A 25,321-nucleotide genomic window follows, 5' to 3' on the forward strand; every position below is an offset into this window, starting at 1 on the left:
AGGGTGCACTCGAAAAAGAAAAAGAAAAGAAAAAGAAAAGAAAAAGAAAAGAAAAAGAAAAGAAAAAGAAAAGAAAAAGAACCCACCGGCAACTTCCCGAGGGAAAAGCGCTCCCCTCTCCCCTGAGGCGGCCGGCGGCGCCCTCACAGCCCCGCCAAGATGCCGCGATCCGCCGCCTTCCCGGCGTGCCCCGCGCGCGGCCGCTCCCCGGCGCGCTCCGCCGCCTTCCCGACAAGCTTCGCGCGCAGCGTCTCCTTCCGCCCCCCCCCCCCGAGTCCGCCCCCCCGGGTCCGCCCCCTGCCCGTCGTGCCCCGCGCGCGGCGCCATGGCGGGCGCGGCCGTGCTGCGCGTGCGGCGGAAGCGCGGGGGGGACCCGGCCGGGGCGCTGCTCCTCGCCTGCAAGCGGCTGCGCACCGAGGGCGACGCCGCCGCCCGGCCCGTGGAGAGGAGCCTCTTCAGGCTGGTGGCCACCGTCCCCTCCAAGGTACCGAGCAGGAGTTCCCGCCGCAGCCCCGCGGGATCGGCAGCCGCCGCCGCGAGGAACGCGCTCGGGCCTCCTCGGGGCCCCGACCCCGTAGGGGGCCCTGCAGGGTGTGGCGCCGGGAATTGAGGGCCCTCCCAGGCCGCCAGGGGCGGGTGGTTTGGTGCAGAGGGCTGTTCGGTGCAGAAAAGCGTGTTGTTTGACATCAGATCGAAACAGGCTCACAGCAGTGGCCCAGGTGGCCAAGAAGGCCAATGGCATCCCGGCTTGTATCAGAAACGGCGTGACCAGCAGGTCCAGGGAGGTTATTCTCACTCCGTACTCGGCACTGGTGAGACCGCTCCTTGAATCCTGGGGTCAGTTCTGGGCCCCTCACCACAAGAAGGATGTTGAGGCTCTGGAGCGAGTCCAGAGAAGAGCAACGAAGCTGGTGAAGGGGCTGGAGAACAGGCCTTATGAGGAACGGCTGAGAGAGCTGGGGGTGTTTAGCCTGGAGAGGAGGAGGCTGAGGGGAGACCTCATTGCTCTCTCCAACTCCCTGAAAGGAGGTTGTAGAGAGGAGGGTGCTGGCCTCTTCTCCCAAGTGACAGGGGACAGGATGAGAGGGAATGGCCTCAAGCTCCACCAGGGGAGGTTTAGGCTGGACATTAGGAAAAAATTCTTCACAGAAAAGGTCATTGGGAACTGGCAGAGGCTGCCCAGGGAGGTGGTTGAGTCACCTTCCCTGGAGGTGTTTAAGTGACGGGTGTACGAGGTGCTGAGGGATATGGTTTAGTGTTTGATAGGAATGGTTGGACTCGATGATGCGGTGGGTCTCTTCCAACCTGGTTATTCTATGATTCTATGATTTACCGATACCCTCAGCTTCTTTCCCCATTTCTAGAGAATTTGAAGGTAGCTGTGTTCTTTAAAGCAGTAGCAGATGTCGCTTAAATGTTGTGAGGTACATTGTGGTCCTTAAACAGGATGCACCATTAACGCTGCCCCATTAACAGCAGTTATTAATTGGTTTTGGCAAGGAGCACGATTCATTACATTGTTGTTGTCATCATATTCCTCCTTTTTGTTCCTCTGCCCAGAATGAACCAGTTCAGAAATATGTTCAAGAAGCGGCCACGAGAAAGAGAGTGGCTCAAAAGCTGCGACCCTCTGCAGGAAGCGCTCAGCGAATCGTTCAGGGACTCCGCTCTTCCACACAAACGAAAAGCAAGGAAAACCGTTACCACGTGGTAGCCAGCCATCGACCTGACTGCACTGGAACTGTTGCTGTGCCTGCAGCAAATGGCAAGGCTTCCGCTGATGGTGGCAGATCAGGCTTGGAAGCAACAGAAGATGCTGCACAGAGGGAGAGCGGTGCTGTGGATAACAGTTCAGCCTTTCACGAGAGATTCCAGTTGTTTGACATTGAACAAGAAGAGGAGATGGTGGGAGATTCCAGTGCCGCTACTGCAGGCTCACAGGTCAGCAAATGAATTTAAGAGTACTTGAAGTACTTTGATGTCAGTGTTGGCTGGTAGATGTGAGCAAACTGCTGTGGAAGGTTTTTTCCGTTGTAAGGATGCTACTGTTTAATAGGAGCTTTAACTAGATATTTCTAAGTTAAAATATTACATAGGGAATAACTTTAATGACGTTCCTTAAGTGCACTAATGTTGTAGAGACAGACAGCCGTGTAGAGTTGGCTGCTACAGGAAGGGCTTACACCACCCTTTTTTTCTGTACCTCATTGGGATGTATACTTTCTCACATTCGTTTGTCAGTTGAATCTCAGAGGTTTTTGATTAACTACTTCTCTCCCTAGAAAAGAAAAAAATCTAACTAAATGCCTTCACATCCATCCAGATGCCTAGGAATGTCACTTGTAGGCAAGGTTCCCTAATGGAAAAGACACTCCTGAGCTCTTCTTTCTCATGATTCCAGCGTAAGGTTTTACTGTATATTCCATTTTTAGCTGCACTTTTAGGTGTTTGACAGCCTGGTTAGGCCCCTACATCCTGTGCGCATTGGTATGATGAGTTAAGTGTGATTTCAGTTGGATGAATATGTGCACGGCTTTAAGGATGAAGGAGCTCTGCCTCGGTGTAGAGTTGTCTTGCCTACAGAGTGTTAAGAAGATTGTGTATTAGAGACTCATAACCATGTGGAAAAGAAGGTGAAAGGGCTGTGTATGCTTCCTTTAGTAGTTCCCTCACTGTATCTAAGTACACATAGATGCTTTATTTATGCAACCCATCACAGCTCTGAGGAAAACTTAAATGCTTACTGTTAAGGAAAATCCCTGGGTGAGGAAAAGCCTAAGCAGCTGTCATCCTTCAGTGTTTCTTATAGATTGTTTCAGGGCTTTGCCTTCACACTAAAATATGAACTCTTGTTTTCTGTTAAGCAAGTAGATCAAATGGACACTTGGGATCTGTTAGTTAGCTGTTACCTATAACTCTGCTGATAAGACAAACAGAAATGAAACTGAGGTACCAGCAGGACTTTCCTCTTGCTCTTTCGGAGCCAGCAACAAGTATTGAAAGCAAGGAGTAAGCTTTCTTTTTCATTCTGTAAGGTACTTAGAAGTGAATGTAAGGCTTGTCTGTAGCTGTTCCTCAGAATTACTTAAGTAGGTCAGGAGATGTGACTCTGGGTTAGACAAGATATTCCAAAAAACTTTAGCAGATAGAAATGGGCAGCAAAATCCTGCCTGTGTAGACCTTCCCAGGTCACTAAAGCAAGTACATTGCAAATAACCTATTAGGGAGGAGAAGGCATGAAGAAATTTCTTCTGTTAATGCTTAAGTGAGAAAATAAAGGAAATAAAAAACTATCTCTAGGGCCTTCCAGCCTTTTCCTGTTAATGCCAGATTTTCATTTCTCCTCCACACTCTGTATACTGCAATCTGCTTGCATTATTATTTGCACTGCTGTACCTGTGTCTTTCCTTTAGCATTGCAAGTGTAATGCTCTGCCAATCCCAGGCTGCGTTAAAACTTGGCTCGTCCACCTGCGTGTCATCAGAAACCAGATGAACAGTTCCATGGGATGGGCCATATCTTCTTTGATAGCTTTTAATGCCCTTGTCCGGGAAGTTCTCTCCTGTTGTCTGAACAAGGTGTGGGTGGCTGTACAATACTAGTTGGAAAATTTTTTGATGCCTTTCTCTTCTAGGTTGCTTATGTTCCAAGTATCCGTGTTCCAGTGGGAAAGTGTTTCGGTTGAAGATGTGAGAATGTTATCCTTAGCTGTTGGCTGCGGTCTGCAAAGGAAACTGTTGGCTATGAAACTGTTGTGCTTGGCTTCAGTGGAAATATGCATTTTTAAATTTTTTATTTCTTCTCCACAGACGACTGAAAAAGATGTGATTCTTTGCAATACGGTAGAGATGATCCGTGAGCGCTTAAATGTTTCTGAAGATGGTGAAAAAGAACAACATGAGAAAGACGATGAGTATGTTTATGACATCTACTGTATGGAAACATCAGCCCCTGGTTGGATCCAAAATATCCTTTCTGTACAGCCCTATAGAGAAGAATATGAACTGGTAAGGATGTGGGAAAACAGATCTTTCTTAAATAGAAAGGTCAGAAATTAACTTGCTAAAAGTCCTGTTATTAGAAGTTGCTATGCCAAGAAGAGTCCTCTGAGATACTACAGGTGTGCTCTGTGAATTCTGCATTAGCCTTAAGTGCCTGTCCCGTGTTCTTCCAGGTTACTGTTGATTCAAGCAAATTATGATATGATGGTGAAAACTGAAAGGGTAGTGCTCATGTACTCAGCAGAATTTGTGTGGCTTCGAATTGCCTAATCGATTTTGGCACACAAATGTAAACAAGTAATTCATGTCTCATTTGTGACTATTTTCAGTATTTTAGGACTTGACTTTAATACAACATCTGTTTTTGTAATAGAATTGTACTTCACTGCCTGTGGAGTTAGGAAGTTAAGTGGAAGCCTCAGTCTTCCGTCGTAGAGATACTGTGATCAACAGACTCGTGTTATCAGGAACCTGAGGCTACTTTTGCTTTTCCTTGATCTATTCCACTACTGCTGAGGGGAGCAGGATTAATTTAGACATTGACCTCAACATTTAAATCTTTAACTGGAGCAGTGACTGACTTCACAGAACTGCTTAGCTTGGAGAAGATGTTTAAGTCCAAGTGTAAACCTAACATTGCCAAGCCACCAATAAACCACATCCCTGAGCACTATATCTATACGTCCTTTAAATCCCTCTAGGCGTGGTGACTCCACAACTGTCTCAGCCAGCCTGTTCCAGTGCTTGACAACCCTTTTGGTGAAGTAATATTTCCTGAGAGCCAATTAAGCCTCCCTTGGTGCAACTGGAGGCGGTTTCATTTCTTCCTATCGTTTGTTATTTGGCAGAAGAGACGAACAACTGTTTCCTTACAACCTCCTTTCATGGAGCTGTAGGGAGCAATGAGGTCTCCCCTCATCTTCCTCCAGACTAAACAGTACGGGGACCCTCAACCACTCCCCATAACTGCTGTGCTCCAGAACCTTCCCCAGCTCCATTCCTGGTCTCTGGATACACTCCAGCAACTCTGTGTCCTTCCTGTAGTGAGGGGCCGATACAGTTGAGCCCCATAAGCTGGCCCCAGCCCCTTGATCCAGACTCAACTGATTTTTCACCTAAAGCATATTGCTATGCTGTGGTGAGTTTACGCACAACACAAATTTTACTACAGTGTGCTTTGTGCAGCTGTCGAATAACTTCTTTGCAGTAGAGAAGTATCTTCTGCTTTTTTGTGATTAGTGTAGCACTGTATAGGTGGATGGAAAACCACTTAATGCTAAGGGTCTGTATTTATAGTCAATGTTACGTTTGTGTTGATATGCAGGTAGATGATTATGATAGATCAGAGGAAGTATATGATGATGAAGATGATGAAAATGATGAAAATAACTGGCGTAATGATTATCCTGATGAAGATGAGTTACAGGACTTCTTACCTGGGGAAGACGGAGATAGAGGTATGCCTGTCAGAAATATTGTTTGCTTTCTGGCTGTGCATATATAAATCCCATCCATTTTTACACACAGTCTCTAAAAAAAAAATCTGCTTTTACAATAAGTTAAGTCTGCTTAGAGAAGAATCATCTTTCTTGGAACTATGAGGGATCTTGGTGTTTTTGCAAAGTCAAAATTAAGAACTCAGTTTCAGGCTGCAGCACTTGCAGAAGAGAAAGAATAGATTACTTCATTCCACATGCTTGTGAAACACTGTCTTTGCTTTCTTAACTCTCCATCCCAGTGCAATCCAAGCACAATTCAAACTTTATCTAATGCAGAAGTAGTTCAGACTTTATATTTGTTAATTTGAGCTACTCAAGAAGCTTACAGTAGCCTGATCAATCTAATTGTTCAACTAAAATGAAGGGATAATCTAAAAATAGTGATGCTCTCCTTTAGAGTTTGAAGACAGCTCCAGTGATGAGGACCGACCTTACAGGAGAAGAATATGGCACAAATACCAGCCGGAGATTCTACAGGAATTTGGATATGATGATATGGAGGATGCGGATTCTGACGGCCCTCTTTGAAGGTGAAATGCATACAGGGGATGAAATTCTCAGGTTGCATAGAACTGAAAATCCAGATAGGGGCTGATGGCTATTTATAAGAAAATTGCACTTAAAAAAAACCCCAACCCAATAAATCCCTGAAAACCCATTTTCTGTTAAAAGTTGTACTCATTGGGACAGCAGGAAGCCAATCGTTACATGGATGAGCTTTAAGCTAAATTTTTGCCTGCCTGGCCATCTGAAACTGTTGGTGACTTGTATGGTTCCCCTTAATGTCTACTGACTAGGCTCAAGTATCTCACTGGGATTCCAGTAAACATGGAAACATTTTACTCTCCAAGCAGCCACAGTAGCTGGTAGGTAATAAAGAGATCGGTGTGAATGTGCCACTTGACAATGCAGATTTTCATTTCGTGATAGCATGTGCTTTAAAGTAGATTTTCCTGCCTGCTCTGATGCTGGGGTTCTGAAGGAACTTCTTTTTTTAAAGCTGCATGCCCAAGCATTTGTACGTTTTGCAGCAACCATACTTCCACGTTCTGTATGAAAGCACAGCCGCCTTTCTTGGCCCATTTCACATGATCAGCGTGTCTGCTGCAATGGCAAAGGGAAGGCCTAGAAAGAGCACTTTGTCTTAATGCTTTCTACTGTATTTGTCCCTAAGTTTAAGGTTAAGAAGAAAAGAAAGTGGTTTGTTCTGCAAGTTTCTGGCATGGCTGTTGTCTGTTGAACTGCAATTTAGGAAGGGAATTTTCTGACTGCTGAGGTAACACTGGTAACGTGCACTCACTGAAACAGTTCAGAAACAAATGCTTACACGCACCACAGAACTTCTTAATTTTTGAAGTTTCATAAACCCCATCAGAAGTGGACCAAGTACTAATAAGCTGAAAGGTAAGAATCATCAAATGTTACTCAAAACTTTAATGCCGAGGTACTTTGTTGATCAAACTACATTACTGCAGCCAGAGAACACATTTCCACACAGCGTACAGAATAAAATACTTATCTTTAAGGGAGAAAGGTTAGGTCAGTCTTTAAATAACATAGCACAACTTTATTCATTTTTCTGCTAATAATGACAAATCAGTTTGTTGTGACTGGGTGTCTTCTGGGATAAGAACCAAGATAGCACAGCAAATCACTTCATGCAAACATCCATCAGAATTAAGCTGGAAATGACTTTTGGTCTTTCGAGTCAAAGTGGTTTTCAGTTTAACTTAAAAATGCATTACTTCAGTGCCTGGTTCTGCAGAAATCTAATTTGATCCATTAGCTCTTACCATTTTAATATCAATTCTGAAGAAGGAACAGTATTGACGCACAAGCTGGTGTGCCTGAAATGAGTAGGTAATCATCATCAAATGAAAACACACCCTGACAATACGCCACAGTTCAGGATGGTGCAAGGGCACGATTTATGTGGGAATCCAACTGCAAGTAAGTACATTTTCAGTGTTTCTGAAAGACCACTGGAAGCAGTTTTCCTGTTTTTTTCCAGTACCGTATCTTCCCTTTTGTGGACATAATTGCTTTATTCTCCCTCCTGTTTTTTGTAACGGCTTCGAAATTTTAGCTTGATTTTCTTTCCAACTTCTTTTCTTCATTTGGGTCCATCTCTGTTAAAACACAGTAACAGAGCAGCTGCATTTTCCGTGTGACGGCACCTGCATGGGGAATGGGAGATAAATCAGAACACAGTCCCCTGCCTCAATGCTAGTGACACAATGTGCATCTGACTAATTAAAGTTAGTTGTCAAGAATGCTGCCTCACTTCTCTTAAGGGGAAACAAAAAATAAAAGTTAATACAAAAAAGTGTCTTCCACTTAATTTTTTTAAACAGATAATGTTTCATAAAATCAGAGAATGGTTTGGGTTGGAAGGGACCTTAAAGATTATCTAGTTCCAACCCCACTGCCAGGGGCAGGAACACCTCTCACTGGATCAGGTTGCTCAGATTCTCAATGACAAGTTTAAAACTCTTCTGTTGGTATCTTAGGGTGTTTTTCTTCCTAGGCACCCCGCCAAGTAACTGAAGTAAACTCTTTTCTCTCTGTCATTAAGAGTATAAAATTGGTGGAGTAAAAAATAAAACAAGACCTTCAACTAGAACACAGGAAACGACAAGATTACTGAGTATTTACATGTTGACTAGCTGCTGCTGCACCACATCCTCTTGCATTCTAAGATTCTGCTATAAACCTTCCTTTCCACATCCCTCATCATGGTTTTCTCACACAGTACCAATGACAGCAGTGCACTGCTGGAGAAAAATGTATCATTTAACTGCAGCAATTCAACAGAAGGCAAAGTTCTACCTGTGATTAATGTACCTATCCCATCTTCAAACATCTGATTCAGTAAAGCTAGACAAGTTAAGCTTGCATTACAAAAAACGTAGAGCCCTTTTACAGTCCTTGATCTTGCTTAAGAAAAAGCCTTTTCATGTGCTTGATTAAAAGAGACACATATAAAAACTGAGGACAAGATCTGTAGAAAGTGGATGGTCTTTTAGAGGTACAGTAAATAAAATCTGGGTGTAAAAACATACAGAAAACCAGTATACCCCTTTAACTGCATCCCAGCCAATGTTCTTCATCCCAGCCCACACTGCTGTTTTGGAATTGCGGTTCAGACAGGGTTGGTAACACACTGATACTTTGGCTACGGCTACAGGGTTTGCACAATATCGAGGTGCTTTATTTTCCCTCCCCGCAACCACCAGGATGGAGATGGGCAGGAAGTTTGGAGGGGAGGTGGCCAGAACAGCTGACCTAAATTAAGCAGAGGGTTACTTCATGCTGTCTAATGTCGTGCTAAAAAGTGAGGTAGAGGAAGGAAGGCATGCATGTGGGAAGTTGTCTCCCAAGGTGGCCGCTGCTTGGAGACCAGCTCCACGTAGTCTGTTTGTGGGAGGTAGTAAGTGCCCTTCCAGAAGCTGGTTTGTTTCCCCTCTTTCCTTCACTTACTAAATGTCTTTCACTCCCATCCTGCTGGGGGTGCTGGTGAGTGAGAGGCTCTGTGGCTGCTTAGCTGGGGCCTGCTAACACTAATCCTTTGCATCAATAAACCCCGATTCACTTCTCTAATTTTCCTCATCTCCAGCTACAAAGAAACTTACCTAAAGTCTTGTTGATAAACTGAGGTCTACTTGACGGAGGTAAATAGACTCCCAACAAAAAGACTGGAATTCCAGATAAAGCTATGCCAATGCCAATGAATGAATTTATAGTGTCGCTGTAGAGCGGCACTACCACCAGAAATACTGTGCATATACAGAATATTATTGGGAAGGCCACACTCAGCTGAGGACAGAAAAAACAGAACAGAACATTATTGGAACAGTCACTTTCTACAGTTGCAGACTTTTTGGTGACAGTTACAGCCTTTTCCATCTCAACCCCACTTGATGAAATTATCTGCACTTCCACTTACACATCTGGCTATTTAAAACCATAAGCCAATTGCTGAATTATTCTTGAACAGAACAGCTAGTAAGAATTGCAAACGTACTTAAGTATGGTCACTCTGCTGTGCTGAAAGAAGCTGTCTAACAGCATGAAGGGGTTTGTGACAAATTCAGTAAAACTGGGGAAATAAGAATGATTCTTTTGTGTAGAGCATCAGCCTGAAGCATGAGAAGGTGATAAGAGGATCAGGCATTGAACTGAAACTGATCTAAAGGTGGTTCATATTGACAGAATTAGAGATTTCTAGTCCAAGACAAAAGGCTAACTACTATGTTAGATTATTGAAACATTCTCCAGTTGCCAGATAAAAGGGATACCAATTGAACTAACGTACAATTAAGGAGTATGCCATTACCACAGTCACTTATCCAGCATGCATACTGGCTTTCGTGGTAAAATATAAAATGGAAGGCGTGCTTTATGTCCTGATAGTTTGTAACCTTTAGACATGATATATATGGTCCAGGCTCCTGACAATACTTCTACATTGCATGGAAGAGAGAGATGTTAAACAATTCTGTAATAAGTAAATATTACCTTAAGAGGTCTGGGTCGATCTGGTTCCTTCCAACGTAGATATAATTGCCCAGCAATAGACAGACCAACAAAAAACCAGTAACTGAAACTGAAGTAATTAATAAGCTTGAAGACATCTTCCACAGCCAGGTAGATAAGGGTCATAGCACACTGTCAGAACAGAAAAGGAGTGAGATGAACCAGTGAAGTTTGAAAACTATTGTTTATGCTGCTTTTTGCATGAAAGTAACACCTTTTACTCCTTGGTGATGGCATGATTTTATGCCTCTCAAAATTCACTCTCTCAGAAATCACTGCAATGACAGTGAATCTGAAGTTCTCTCTTTAAAAACAAATTTTCCTTTAAATAATTCATAGTCACATCTGAACAGCTGAAGAGAAAATCAGTCATAACTTACATTGAAGAGCAGTGCTGGCACAGGTGTGAACCTCTCCACGTGGATCATGGACAACAGATCAGGAAGGTGGCCTTCTCGAGAGCCTACGAAAAACAGCCTGAAAACCACAAATGAGAAAACAGGTGTTGAGGCCATCAGTGAAAGAATATGTATTACAGAAAATCAATCAACAATACCAGTAAAGTAAGTACTGAATTACCATCCTTCAAACTGGAACATGGATTCAAACCCTCTGGTAAAGATGTACACCATTAAAACATACAAGCTTTTAGAAACATGTTTTAACACTCATTTTTAGAAAGCAGTCCTGCAGTTAAATAGGAAACTTCTACAGTAACAAAGAAATTTCTATTGTTTAAAGAAAATCCTCAAAGCTAGCGCTGTGTTCCAGCTTAGAGCAGAACTGTTTTCAATGCCCATAAGAAGGGATCGCCAGGTCTCTAAGCAGAGCTAACTCAACCATATGCTCAAAACAACCACACACAATTTTATTATCAACTGCAAGTTGTTCTATGTTGACTACTTCACCATATTTGTTCTCAGTAGAGAGGCATTGTACATACATTCAATGAACAGGAAGGATGTTAATATGCCTGATTAAATCTATTCAAAACTTTCACAAGTCACATGCATAATCAGTACTCAGAGGAAAGCTTTTATAATGTATTCTAAACTTTTTGACTGCAGCTTAATAGTAGTAGAAACTTCTAAAATGTTTTACTTGGAGAAAAAGATACTGCTTTTAAAAAGTCAGTAAGTTTTAAGTAAATGCATTTAAAAACAAAAACTTGCTAGAATTACTGTTTCAAGTAAAATGGAAATAATCAGAAGGACTCACCACAGAGACAACATTCGATTGTATTCATTGTATTTGACATACAGCTAGGAATGCTCTGAGGAGGCGAGGCAGTGAACAGGGCACACATACTCACCCAGAGGTTTATCCAGGTTTGGTTATGAAAGTATTATTGCCACTGTCATAAAAGCTGAGCATATCAGTAACACATAAAATACTTATGAACATCTGTCAAACAGAAAGAGATATGGACTACCTTGATGACGCTAGAATTGATGCATTGAGTCCACCAAAACAAGAAAAGGCTACAGCCACGGGAATTGTCCAGCTGAAGATACCAAATACTTGGTCAGCAAACGTCTAATGGAAAGCAAAAGGTAAAGAAATCATGAAAATATATCCAATAAAGCATATGCAAAGCAATGACGTAAAAGCTCTTGTAATAAGCTTGCATGGAAAAATAGTTATATAGTTAAGGACAAACAATAATGCAGCACAAAGAATCAGACAGCTTATTTATTTATTTATGGACTCAAACTACAAACTTCTTTAGCTAAGCATCTGAACTCACATTTTCTGCTCACAAAGGAAAACAACTGTTTTTAGAATTTTTCTCACCAATCTTAATGTATTTTATTTTCTAACATAACTACAAACTCAAGTGTAACACAGTAGCTACAGAGAATAAAGGACAAAAATATTATTACATATCCAAAAAGAGAAGTACCATATTGCAGATGATAAACATAGCCACAACCACACCAGTTTTATAGACACTACTCTAGGAAACTATTTTATTTCTCATCTTTTTTCAATTTCCTAAGCAACCTCTTCTCCTGTAGCTCCACCAGTGGGGCCTCTGGGCTCTACTTTCTCATGGCAAATGACAGATCAAGTAGCTTATTAGCAGTCATTTGTTAATGTTGCTAGACAACACTGCAGGTGACCTTCCATGACAGCTCTAAAACCAAGAGGCCAGGAGCATCAAAGTTTCACAGCAAGTGAACAAGAGTCATTGATTGCCAATGATCTGGGACCTACGATGAAAATGGGTAATAACTTGCAAGATACTGTCCTGGTCAATTCTGTTCAGCCTCCTGGGTGGAGAAAAAAAGGAGAGAGACTTAGAATATCAGGCAAAATGCTTGAAAAACCTAAGAAATTTAATACATGAAGACTGACAGCTATTCTAAGTCCCACCTTGGTTGAAGTATTGTCGTGTTTGAACATTAGCATGTTTGGAGTTCAGCAGAAATCCACTCATGCTGTGTTCAGAGGATGTGGGTGGGAGCCTTCCTATCCTGATTCTACGTACTGACAGCTTGATTACTGCTATGATTTCTTTTACTGGAGCAAACTGGCAGTCATGGTAGCAAAAGCATCCTGTCTACATTAGGCAGCATGAAATCACTATTTACAGAAACAGAAAGGCATGTCCTTATGTATAAGTGGTATTCAAACAAACCCCAAAGATTTTGTGGGTATTAGCATGTTTTGTACCTCAGCAGGTAGCAGTAATCTAAACCTTTTTATAAAACTTTCTTTAAATCAGTTTTTTAGCTCTCTTGCTAATTTCAAGATCCTCAGACATATGAAGCACTTACCCTAGTTCAGCTTTCTCCAAGCCTGTCTTTTCTGGTACAAAAAAATTCTTCAGTTTTTAATGGTTTACTATTTTGAAACACTTCCCCCCAACCTTCCCTGTAAATTACTGGTTTTCACCATAACATTTATGAGTTCAATCCACTCAGAACTGGTCTCTTTATAGCATATAAAATTATTGAGATTTAATCGTGCTCAAATTTTGATTTAATTACTCCAGGAACAAGATCACCAAAAGCAGTGCATTATAATCTGGTTTTGTAGGTCAGAAAACTCTAAATGACTTAATATAGGGGTTTCTTCATTAAATGAGTGATAGATTTTCATGAGGCAACTCCCTACACATAAAGTCAATCTTTAAACTATAAAACACAGAAAAAATTACTGTCATAAGGCAAAGTTTGGCTAGTTAAAGTTTCCCGTTCTCTGTCTGAGTTGACAGTTCAGCACACTATCTAGGTTCAGAATCCAGCTCTAATCAACTGTATAACATCACCTACACTAAAAAGCAAAATTGATTCCATCCTTTTGTGTGATTTAGTTGAGCCTCAGCAAAAGCAGACAGGATTTCCTGCTGCAAAGGGACAACGCTAAAGCATATACATTCCAGTGAGTCTTTCCAAAAGGTTCAATGTCGATGCATCGACTCCTAGTCACCCCGATTCTTACTAAAACACCTCTCTTCCTGGTCTCTTTTAGATGATAGGGGTCATCATACTTCCCTCAAATAGCAGCTTCAACACAGGGGTGGAAAAATGCGCACACACAGATTCTGACAGAAATGATAAAAATTAACACAAGTAAAATATAAAAGAACTACTCCATGTATGAATCCTATTTCATGCTAAAATCAGAACATCAATTTAGCAAAAGACCATGCCATAAGAAACGTGTTCTGTACACCATGGGTCACCCATTTTCAGTCAATTGAAACCCAATGAGCAACTAATAATTCACATTATTATATATAAGCCATTTCTGCTACTCAAGAACAAATAATTACTGGAACACACAGTGCTTCTCTTGGATCCTTATTGGATCTAAATACAGCTCTCAGAAATCTGTCTCCAAAAGCAGAATGTAATTCATAATGATGTAGTGAATGAACAAAGACAACTTTTCCAGAACAAGTGAGAACAAAGACAAGGCGAAAAATCTAACAGGCAATTGTTGTAATATCTTGAAGGATGATTTAAACCTGGGCTGCTTATTTCCAAAGCCAAACAGTATGTGGAATTACTACACACCAGACATAAAACTGCAACAGGATTTTTTTTTGAATATACACAGCTAAGACACAGAATTCAACAATATGTTAGAGAATTAAGATGTTTAGTAAGGTCACCTAAAGGATAAGCATTTAGATAAGTAATATTAACAGCTAAAGTAAGAGAGGGAGAGAAAACATATGAATGTAATCTTATGCTGCCGGATGCAGATTAGCTAATGTGTCATTTGGAGAAACTCCCCTCCAAAAGGCAGGCTGGCACTTGCTCTTTGCAAGCATTTCCCATTTCCTTTTGAAACATCTAGTAATGGGTCAGTGTAGAATGGGAATCGTGGGATGTACTGAAAGGCTGTTTCCAGCCTACAATGTATATCCAGTCTTTCTAAAGTACGCTAATGTTGCACACATCCTGGAAAACAGCAATCACTCAGGAGCAGTAAAAACCACAAAGCACAAAGAGTGAAGACAAAGCTATAGTATCACTGCCATAATTATACACAGATCAAGACATAGATTCAATGTATTCTAGATGCAAGCTCTATGATGTATAACAACAGCTGTTGATTCACCTCGAAGTCCAAATATTTAATTTCCTCTAGATCTGTCAGACTCCAAAAGAGAGAATAACCTAGTAACAGCCTTTATCAAACACTGTCATTTCAAATGTACTTTCTAATGTTGTAGCTGGAATTCCTGTGAGAGCGGGAATCAAGAGCTTAACTTTACCCTAAGGCAAAGGAGTATTTTAATTAAGAATAATCTGGGAAGTTCAGCTTGATTTATCAAGTAGATCTGCCTGCAAAATGATCTTTCCACAAAACAAAGTTGAAAGATACCTGAAGGCTGGCTGAACTTTCTAGTAATATCAACTAGCTTAACATGACAAGTACAGACCCACCTGCTGTTATGCAGGTGTCCTCTGACAAGGTTTCACCCTAATTTCTAACATAAAAATCAGCCAAGTTCATGTATTACTACTCAGACAATAAACTCTCTTTTATCCTTCAGAGTACACATATAAATCCTTCAACACTCCCATTTTAACAGATGCCAAGGAATGCTTTCTCCTATGCTCTTTTGTGTACAATGAAAAACCAAAGATCTTTACAGTGTTTCTTGCAGAAAGTGTTACTGAAGTGTAAGTAAAAGGGGCCACAATAAGCATTCAGCTGTGTGCATGTCAGAGTTATTTTGCATAAGAAAGAAGGGCAGAGAGAAGTATAAAAAGCAATCAAGTTATCAAGCACATACATCCGTGCACTGTACCAAGAGAAAAAAAGGAGGAGGGAGAAGAGTTAGTGGCTGCTTTCTGCTAAAACTGCAATTGTACAATCATGGATCCTCCACAACCGAGCTAGACCTGGGCTCTGAACTGAGCACCTGACCAGTTCCACTTTAACTGCCACTATTTCTGGGAGTAGTGAAGTGCATTTATAAAAACAAATGAGCTGGCAACAGGGGAAAGAATGGAGCTTTCGCAAGGGTATGCAGAGGATGACAGAGGAGCCTACCTGGAGGCAGCTATAGCAGAAGCATTTAGTCCACCATAACAGGAGAAAGGCACCACTATGGGGACGGATTTCTTCTCAGGTTTCTTCTGAGAAAGTCTAAAGAGCAAGAAGGATTAAGAGATTAAATTGTCATCTCTGCTGCAGTCTGACAAGTCCTGTAGCCCAGACTTGAACTATAACTGCTTCTAACAGCTAGGAAACAGTAAGAGAATTCAGTGGCTGCTACGGCACTTGCAATTACAGATAGTGTCTTTTTATGCCCTCCCATCCATTGGATGTGTAAGATACACATGTATACACACATACTGGAGAAAGACATATACTTGGAATTGTTCCCCTTTAGATTTTTTTTTTTCCAAACCATCAACAAGGAATAATAATGAAGGAAGAAGCTTCCAGCCCTCATTTTGTCATGACTAAAATGTTACATTACTCCCAGAAGAATGGTGAAAAACTGAATTGCAGCTTTTTTTCAAGACATGAAAGACTGATTTAATTCTACTTTATTTTTATTTTGTGTTAATTTGATCTCATGATCATCAGTTGGTAACTTGTGAATAGCTTGCAAGAGCGCTTTGTCCTTTAAAGGGGCAAACAACAGTTCTACACAAACAGGTTGAACTAAAAGCAGTGGGAATAGCCCCACATAAAGAGCTGCCACAACAAAACACACAGGATACTGCCTCACACCCAGTAATTCAGGCACAGAGTTGATTAGAAAGACCCATGTTTGTGTTACAAATCACAAGACAAGAACCATTTCATCACACTTGGCTGCCCACAAGAAGTGCACTTAGAGGCACACAAAAACCATCAGACTACACTGAGAGCACACAGAGCTGCAAGCACATGCTAGGATGGCAAAGCACTAAAAAATATTGATCAGATGGATAAATGCAAGAAGAATGTGGTCTAAGATGAATAAGAAACTTATAAAAGACTATACAAAAAGATTATGAAGTGTTTCTACTAGGAAGGCTTAAAAGGCATCTACAGAGCCTCTTTATGTAGCTCATTTCAAGATCCTGTAGCATATGGGAGCTTTTCCAGGCTCAGTTCCACCATTCTTACCCTAAGAGTCACACAGAGTAGTAAAGAGATTAATAAATATGAGCAATCTGACTACAATCTTGGAAGTGCAGTTAATTCTGCTTTGACTCTTCTCTTGAGGCAGAGTATAAACACATTCCCGCATTACAGGACAATATGGCAGTCAGAACTACAGCCTGTTTTCTCAATTTTTAGTGTCTTAGATCTTCAAGGAGCTACTGTTAAAGGAAACAAAGAAACTATGATTTATGGCAATCAGGAAGCCACACGTACAAAAAAGTCACTGCACAGATGAAGTTTTCTGCCGCTGCCACAGATCACATTTGTTAACATACTGTACGACATTGGTTCAGTTCGACTAAACTAGATTTAACATCAAATATACTAAAGGAAAGAAAGTGCACATCAACTGAAAACAGAGTCAGAAAATTGTGAAGGTGCAAAAGAAACCATTTAAATGTTCAGGTTTCCTGTAATTCTTGTGAAAATCACAATTCTATTGACCAATTCTGCACAAACAGAAATAGTTCTCTCCTCTATTATTGGCAATGCCTTTTCTTGGAGAAAAAAGGGTACTAGTGCAGTGCAAGGTCCAGCATGAAATTCTCTCTTCATCCTTACAATCTTCTGGTAAAAGAAATCAGCAATATTCTACTGCATTAATTTATTGCACACCTACTGCACGTAACAGATCTCCTGTGGATGGCACACATTAAGATTACAGATGCCAGCTCCAACACTAATGTCTTCATGGAGGTGCTGAAGATACATGATCTGTCTACTCATGTGTTTATCCTGTTCTTAACTTCTTAATAGGTAGCTGTAGAAAAGGGTTCAGTGTTTACCAAAGACTCTTTCTTACCTTTCTCCTATTGAAATTATTTCGCAGCACTCTTTCAAGTTCTGGCTCAGCTTTTCAGCTTGGCCTCCAAAGCCAGAGTACTTCTACTTAACTGCAGAGTGCTGCATTGGTAATGAATTTAAGTTAGGGTCAAGAAAGAAGGCAAACAACTTACTAAACAGCTCTTCTAAAAGCAGCTACCTGTCCCTAACAAAGAGTTCTTCCATTATAAGGTACAGAATGCACATTTCATCCAAAGAAACCATACTGGCGGATGCCAGTGCAAGCAAGAAAGGAGATGTGACACTGGCAGCCAATGACAAGCAGATTTTCCTCCTCAGAGAAGAAGCCAGTGACTGGACAAATGAAGGAAGAGAAGTAATACCCAAGAGGTCCAAGAGTAACTTAAGAATTTCTGGCTGAATTTCTTTTGTTAAACTCTACACCCAACAGTAGACACTGTTAAACGCTACACCCAAGAAGAATAAACCAGCTAGAACACACAACCTCCCGCATTCTTGGTTAATTCAGGGACACCTAATGTCGAAGCAAACAAAGTCTGCTCTGGAATAAGAGTACACCAGGGTAAATGGGATTGATCAGTGCTGGACTCACAGGATGGTATTAAAAAATGCAACTGAAACTGTCAGCTTTATCCCTAATCTGTACCTCTCCAAGAAAGATGACAGACATCCACGCAGGACAACTGTTTGCTTCAACCAGGAACCGTTTCCAAGTAAAAGATGTAAGCTGCCAAATATCACCTATTGTATGAACTCAATTAAAAAAACCCAGAGATGACCAAACACAGGAGGCAGGTAACAAGCTCTGCACTGGCAACCAGTATGTTCTTTCCTGCTAGAAGATACACCAAAAAGTGCTTATGGAGCCAGCTGCTCTCTCAGATGTAGAAAAACAGTTGTTCAGGGACAGGGGAAGACAAGTGAAAAATTCTGCTTTTATTTATTTAAATGTGTTTGTGCTACAGATTAACTGCTTCACATGCTAAAACCTTAACAGCAAGAGGGGTGATGGGTTGCACAAGGAGGTAAAACAGAAGTTAACTGAAACTCTGACAGAGCCCTCTAAAAAAGGAAGCAATTTTTACATGGTCAGCAATCTTCTGAAGAGCATTTGCAGAACTTCTAAGCTAGCTGTTGCTGTGTTAACTTAAAGTACATAATCAAAAAAAAAGCTTAAAAAGATGAGTTTCCTAGCCCTGACACTGGGACTATACCACAATGAAGCCAATACTGGAGTAAGAGATGGACATGTTATCATTTTCTTCCATATCATCCCTTCATAAGACTTCCTTTACCTCCCAGCCACCAAGAAAAACAGTATGCAAGGTGATGTGCAAAGAAACACTGTTACTAGCATTTCTTTTACTTATAACTTTTACTCTTATTTAGAAACTAGAAATAGCTTCCCCGCTCCTTTCCAGCTCAAATCCCCTTGACAGAAATGAATAGGAGAAAGGTACTCCACTCCTTCCCAAAACAGCAACACGGAAAGATTAAATTTAACTGCTAATTTACTACAGAAAAGGCTCTAAAACGCAGTAATATTACCGACAAATTTCTTCAAAAAGTCATGACTATAATTTTCATTTACAGCTACAGAGAAGGCAGTAAGAAAACTACAGCAATCTGTATCATTTATTATGCAGAATATGTGAGCAGACCAAAGTGGCTCATTTTCATCAAATTAATTTTTGTATGGCTGAATTCTCATCTCCTTTCTTTATTCATCTGCTGACCACAATGCCCTAAGTCTTCTTAAAGATTCCATTGTGGATAAAATTCTCTTCCACCACCAAAAGAAATTTCACCATGAAGATATTTACATTTCTGTAAAAAAATGTTTTCTAGGAAGGGGTTTTCCCCCTATTCACTAGAAAACTATGGGTGCATTATGAGTGTTTTAATTTGGGCTGCAAATGCACTTCTGAAACAACTCCTCCAGTTATTTCCACTTACTGCTTTTTGGCTCATATTGTTCAGCATCAGCACTAAAGGAAGCTTTCCTTTGAGAACAGGCTAAATTGGAAGACGCACTTCATAGTCATAGAATCATGGAATGGCTTGTGTTGGAAGGGACCTTAAAGCCCATCCAGTTCCAAGCCCCCGCCACCATGGGCAGGGACACCTCCCACTGGATCCAGTTTCTCAAACCCCATCCAACCTGGCCTTGAACACCTCCAGGGACGGGGCAGCCAAAACTTCTCTGGGCAACCTGGGCCAGGGCCTCCCCACCCTCATTGTGAAGAATTTCTTCCTAACATCTCATCTCGATCTCTGCTCTTTCAGCTTAAAACTGTTCCCCCTTGTCCTATCCCTGCACTGGAGGATTTCATTGCTGCCGAAGAAGTGTATTTTCAAAATCTTTGTTAGGAAAAAAATAAAAGCACATTGCACTACAGAAGTCAGGATGGACAGTGGATAGAGTGTGTATTGGCTTTTAGTTTTCTCTGGATTAATTCTAGCCAAGAATGAAAAACTCCATTGTGAGTCACTAGAAGGAACTTCATATGGTGAGACACTGGAACAGGATGACCATAGAGGTGGTAGATTCCCCATCCCTGGAAATATTCAAGGTCAGGTTAGAGGGGGCTCTGAGCAACCTGACTGAGATGAATATGTCCCTACTCACTGTAGGGGAGTTGCACTGGATAGGCTTTAAAGGTCCCTTTCTACTCAAACCATTCCATGACTCTACATGAAATACCATAGCCTACAACAAAAGTAAATATCCCTGGAGATTTTATTACCCCTCAGCATATGCTGATTCAAAATTAAATATTTTCTGTTCTTGTCTTGTTTCATTCTGAAGTGTTTTATCAAGTTTTTTCACAATATTATTTTATGATAACTTTGTATTTCCGTATTCCAGCTAAAAGGGAGGCAAAGATGTAAAGTTTATTTACATTTAATACATTTTGAAACAAACATCTGCACAACTACATTTGAAACAGCAAATTACAGTTCCCATTTACCATAAACTCTTTTGAAAGCTTACATTCAATATAAACATTTCTCAAGCTTGAAAAGAAGTCAAGTAAGTGCTTCTGTGAAGCCATCTGCCAAAATACCCTATAACAAGAGTTTGCAGATTTGCTAAGCCAGTTTTAATCATAGTAATCCTCTGTGGGAACAGGGTGAATGCTTCCTTCATTTTGATGTATTTAAAATTCTGTCCATTGTCTAACTACTTAAATATTAGAAGCCAGGTGAGAATCTAAAAGGGAGGAAAGCTGTTTTCCAAGTCTCAAGCCTTAAGGATACAGTAAGCAGAACTACTCAATTAATTCACTAGCTACAGGGCAAAAAACAACCCTTAACGATCAGCTGCAAGTATAAAACATGTTTTGACCAGCTCTTACTTTAAGAAGCTTATATATTTTAATTGGATTCAAACTTCCATCCATATACAAAAATAATTAATTTCAAAATATCAAAAGTTTATCAATAATACAATATTGGTAAGAGAATTTTATTTAAAAAAGAGATGCCAAACTAAACTTCATCACAGCTGAGATGCAGCACTTATTTCATGATATGCACTGCACCAATTATTAGCTCCACAAAACATAGCTGAGTGCAACACTGTTCCTTGTGCTGCTCCACCTTTCTAAATACTGCAGCACGAAGAACAAAGACAAATACTATTGAGTCTAATATAGAACCAGCAAAGTGCACAAGTCTAATTAGTGTCTTTGCAAACTACATTAACAAGATGCATCTGTGCTTGTCTTAATACAGCTAGTAATATATTATTATTACACTTTATTTCATTAACTACTTTTCCAGTTAAGATTATATTATTCTTGATGAGTTGTCCTGTCCTGTATTCAGGGAACTATTACAACAGAATAGGGATATTTCCTGTTTTGTTTATTTAAATCAAATTCATCCCTAAAAGGCGAAAAGCGAGCAATGTAGCAAAATACCACGTGGTCAACTTACCACTGCCACAGCATCACTTGAAAGGACAGCTTCGACATCGAGCACTGTATAGTAAGCTATATTGGTCATAATATAGATAACAGTCACAATGGGCATAGACACTGCAATAGCCAGTGGCAAGTTCCTGTAAGACAAAGAAACCCCCAAACCCACAACCCAGGGGGGAAAAAAAAAATTAAAACAATCCATTAATAACAAAATAAATGTAATTGTTTGTATCCTTTACCTTAGAGATAAAAGGTATGAAGACAGAATTAAGACTTCAGAATAGATATCTCTGGAAGAGTTTGGTTTCTTTTAAAACCAGAAATTCTAATGTAGAATACTGAAAATACCTTTTTTTTTTAATAAATTAAAACCTAATCAATGTTTAAAAAAGGATTCTATGCAACTGCTCTTTGAGTACCCCAACTTCAGGGTTTTCAGATCAGTAGCATTAGGCTTCAAATTTACACGCTATATGTTATTCCCCACTGGCCATGTTAATTACCACAACTAGAACCCAGAGGGCAGAGTTGTGAGTCACTGCACTCATTCTCCCTGGAGAATTGCTGCTGTTGTTCTAGCACCTACTTCTAGAACTGATGCAGGGAGATCCACTAAACCAAACCAAACCCTGGCTCTTCCTATCTACACTCATCGCTGCAGAGAACAAACTAGTCAGGCTGTGTGACTGCAGAAAGTAGAGATACAGAGGGCAGGTCCAAAACTGCTACACAGCTGTGAATCTTGTGATGTGGCGTATCTTACTAGCAAACATGTCTGGAAAGCAATACCAAGAATGTCTAGAGTAACGTGAAAACACTGCAAACATCCAGACATAAACAAATAAGATTTAATTTAAAGCTGAGAGAAAACCACAACCCTGAGTCTGCAGCTCCACAGGCAGCAACTCTGCAGAGAAGCAAACTTTGAATTTAGGCTTTGGCTTTTCTCAGCCTCATTCTTTGCCAAAGCTTGCAGGGATATTAAAATGTCTCAAAAGGGAAAGCAGAGTGGAGTGTGTTACTCTCATGTTTGCCCAGTTTGAAATCAAACACAACATGGTTACATGGGTGTACATTTGCCAGGTACTATAATAGAGTAGGGATTTTCAGTAACAGAACTCTACAAAGCAGAAAAATGAAATGCACTTTGGAAGTTTTCTCAAATATTTCCTGAAGGACAGAACTCCAGCTGCGTCTGTCTGATGCTGTGGAAGCAGAAAAGCAAACACACCACAACCCACCCATATAAATCAGTAAATTAGTAACCGGGAGTTCTGACTCTGCTTCCAAGTAGCACATCCAGAATAACAGACTCATGAACCTCAGTGCAGAGAAGTAATAGAATTAGAAAATGACTTAGAAATTAATTCAGAAAAGTTACATAACATAACAAAAAGCTAAAATGGCATTTTAAGAACTTTAAATCACCCAAGATTAAAACCAAGGGCTGATTTCAGTTTTAACGTGTGGATTGCAGCTTTTGACAGGATAAGCAAGAGGGCCCTATGAATCAAGTGAATACAAACATTATAATTATTGGAGTAATTTTATAGAATTCTGGAACATCTCATGATTCCCTGCCAATGCAGAAACTAAAATTTGAAGTTCATTAGTTCTAACTGTTACCATGAATGAAGCCTGTGTTATGCACTGATGCAAATGAATCTAAAGAGCAACAGCTGAGTATCCTGTGAAAAAAATCTTTTTCAGAACACCACATCTAAGAGCTATCCAACTGGATATCCAACAATGAACAATATACTAACTTTAAAAAGATGAAAAGGCACTGCAACAGCACTCAAAAAGGGAGCTCTTTCAGCAGACAAAATTTGAAGGGCCAAATGACTGATGAAAACACAAAATGCTTGTCTCTTCTGAATACACATAAAAAAATCTTTGCAAGGCAATTTAAGGAAATATGATCAACCTGAAATTCAGTGTGATAAAAATAGCTACTTTTAGAGTTATAATACTTATCTGATGTTTTATCTTTTTAATAGATAACTTTCTTGATTAAATAAATGCACAGCGTAAAACTTGGGGTAACAGAACAAACTGCAAAAGTCAAAATCAGCTGGGAGAATGGAAAAAAAAGTCTCTCTCCCATTTGTAGCAATTTGAGCTGTTGCTTCGAAAAGGAAGCAAAAATGATCGAATGGGATTCTATTATTAACATAAAGGCGTCTGCTTACAGACTTATAGCCAAACAAGATTGGTCACTCGCACTTTAGAGCATAAATCCATGGAAAAGATAATTCTTAAAAACAGAATGAGAATTATTGCATAGATAAACAGAGCACAGACTACAATTATGTAACTTTCACTGCTATATTAACACCTATTGTAATAAAAAGTAGCAACATCTTGAACTATAAGCTTATCAAGCACTGAATACAGCATCCTGCAGTCATCTAGACTGATGAAGTCTTATCTCTTTTTTTTTTTTTTTTTTTCATTTTTACTGGAGTTTAAAACTAGCAAATCTTCACTAGTGGCCATTCACAGCCTTAGTGTCTAAGTAGAGAGCCGTTCTCATTTATGTATAAGCTCACGACTCACTAGTGAAAGACAGCCGCAAGACAAGCAACTTGGGAATTATCTGGGTTTAGAAAGCTCGAATCATTTACCTTTCTGGGTTTTTGATCTCTTCTGTTACAAAATTGAGTGTATCCCAACCAGAGTATGAGAACAAGGCAGAATAGAGTGCAAGGGAAATGTCTCCAATATCAAAAGAAGATCCCGCAAAAGAGTTCTCAAAGTGCGCTGAATGTCCTGTGTGTGGAAGAAATGCCATAAAGTACAGGATAATAAAATACAGCAAGGAATTCTTTTCAATTTGGCACACAAATATAAAAAACCAACCCCAGAAACCCTAAATCCTTCAAAGCTGCTTATTAAATCCTGTTTCCAATTTAACTCTGTGCTTCTGCTATCAGACTACTAAGAAATATGCTCTACAGATGATACTGTTCTATAATTAAACACCTAGTTTGACTACAATGGTACAAGAAGTTCAGACTAAGCTACAAACAACAGGCAATTACAGTACTACAGCTAAGGGTATTTTTCATAACATATGTATTTATAAGATAATCTACTCTATACTTCCATATCCTTTTAAATTTTCTATCATTTAGCCTATGCAGAAAACAAAGATCACAGTTTATTTTAGATAGCTATGACAAAAAAAAAAAAAGGATGTTTAGCTACTAAAAATAGAAAACTGAAAACAATTAACAGAGCGCAAAACGTTATTTACTCAACATAAAATATTTCCAAGTTAAGAGAAAAAGTGGATGGATTTTTGCACCAGCTTTTATGAGAACTTCTGCCATCTTTCACTTTAAGCAAGTCAGAACAGTGTTATCAAGGGCAGTCTTATATATTCAGACTGTTATGTTACATATGCAGACACACACACAAAACCATCAAATACAGGAAGGTGAAGCACTACATAACTCCAAAACTAGCCCTATACGGTCATCCTCAAGTGTTCAGGCTTCACCAGAACTGGCCAGGCAAATCTTTGAGGCCTCTGAAATACCTTCACTTCTTTCCAGTTTTTATCCTAATCAGACATTGCTGTTCCCTCGGCAGAGTAACTGCTGAGTTAGAAACGCGAAAGGGAGGCAATGTCGAGGATGTTAGTAGTGAACAAGCTCAGTATCTACAAAACACAGGATGGGCAGATGTGCTGAGGATTAAACACTCCAGCATGTTGCTCACGTGTTCATATTCCTGTTGCATTCACAATAATTACCTTGCCCAAGGTCTTTCAACAATAACCAGTTAGAGCAAAGGACACAAGTGGCCAGATTGCCAGGGAAAGACTTTTACGGCAGCTTTGAAAGCAGGGTAATTTTTTTTTTTTAAATAACACACCAATAAATTTCCCCAACGGAAAGGATAGGAACAAAACTAAGTT

At 40.1% G+C, this 25,321-nt stretch overlaps 2 protein-coding genes across 2 annotated transcripts in view; one reads left to right on the forward strand and one right to left on the reverse strand.

The window, feature by feature from the left end:
• Window positions 1-323: 323 nt before the first annotated feature.
• Window positions 324-6,158, forward strand: SLC7A6OS (solute carrier family 7 member 6 opposite strand). Its single transcript, XM_069868535.1, has 5 exons — window positions 324-484; window positions 1,561-1,941; window positions 3,810-4,007; window positions 5,326-5,458; window positions 5,898-6,158. Exons 1-5 carry the CDS (start codon window positions 326-328, stop codon window positions 6,026-6,028), a joined length of 1,002 nt encoding a protein of 333 aa, XP_069724636.1. The 5' UTR covers window positions 324-325; the 3' UTR covers window positions 6,029-6,158.
• Window positions 6,159-6,914: 756 nt separating this feature from the next.
• SLC7A6 (solute carrier family 7 member 6) overlaps window positions 6,915-25,321 on the reverse strand; it is a 29,564-nt gene continuing 11,157 nt past the window's right edge. Inside the window, exons 4-10 of the mRNA XM_069868534.1 lie at window positions 24,024-24,168; window positions 21,410-21,533; window positions 11,469-11,572; window positions 10,417-10,513; window positions 10,019-10,168; window positions 9,133-9,316; window positions 6,915-7,677 (exon numbers count right to left, since the gene is read on the reverse strand). Of these exons, the coding sequence (XP_069724635.1) occupies window positions 7,583-7,677; window positions 9,133-9,316; window positions 10,019-10,168; window positions 10,417-10,513; window positions 11,469-11,572; window positions 21,410-21,533; window positions 24,024-24,168 (899 nt within the window). The 3' untranslated portion in view covers window positions 6,915-7,582. The remainder of the gene's footprint in view (window positions 7,678-9,132; window positions 9,317-10,018; window positions 10,169-10,416; window positions 10,514-11,468; window positions 11,573-21,409; window positions 21,534-24,023; window positions 24,169-25,321) is intronic.

This window comes from Phaenicophaeus curvirostris, chromosome 14, assembly GCF_032191515.1.
Source record: "Phaenicophaeus curvirostris isolate KB17595 chromosome 14, BPBGC_Pcur_1.0, whole genome shotgun sequence".
Taxonomy (NCBI): Eukaryota; Metazoa; Chordata; class Aves; order Cuculiformes; family Cuculidae; genus Phaenicophaeus; species Phaenicophaeus curvirostris.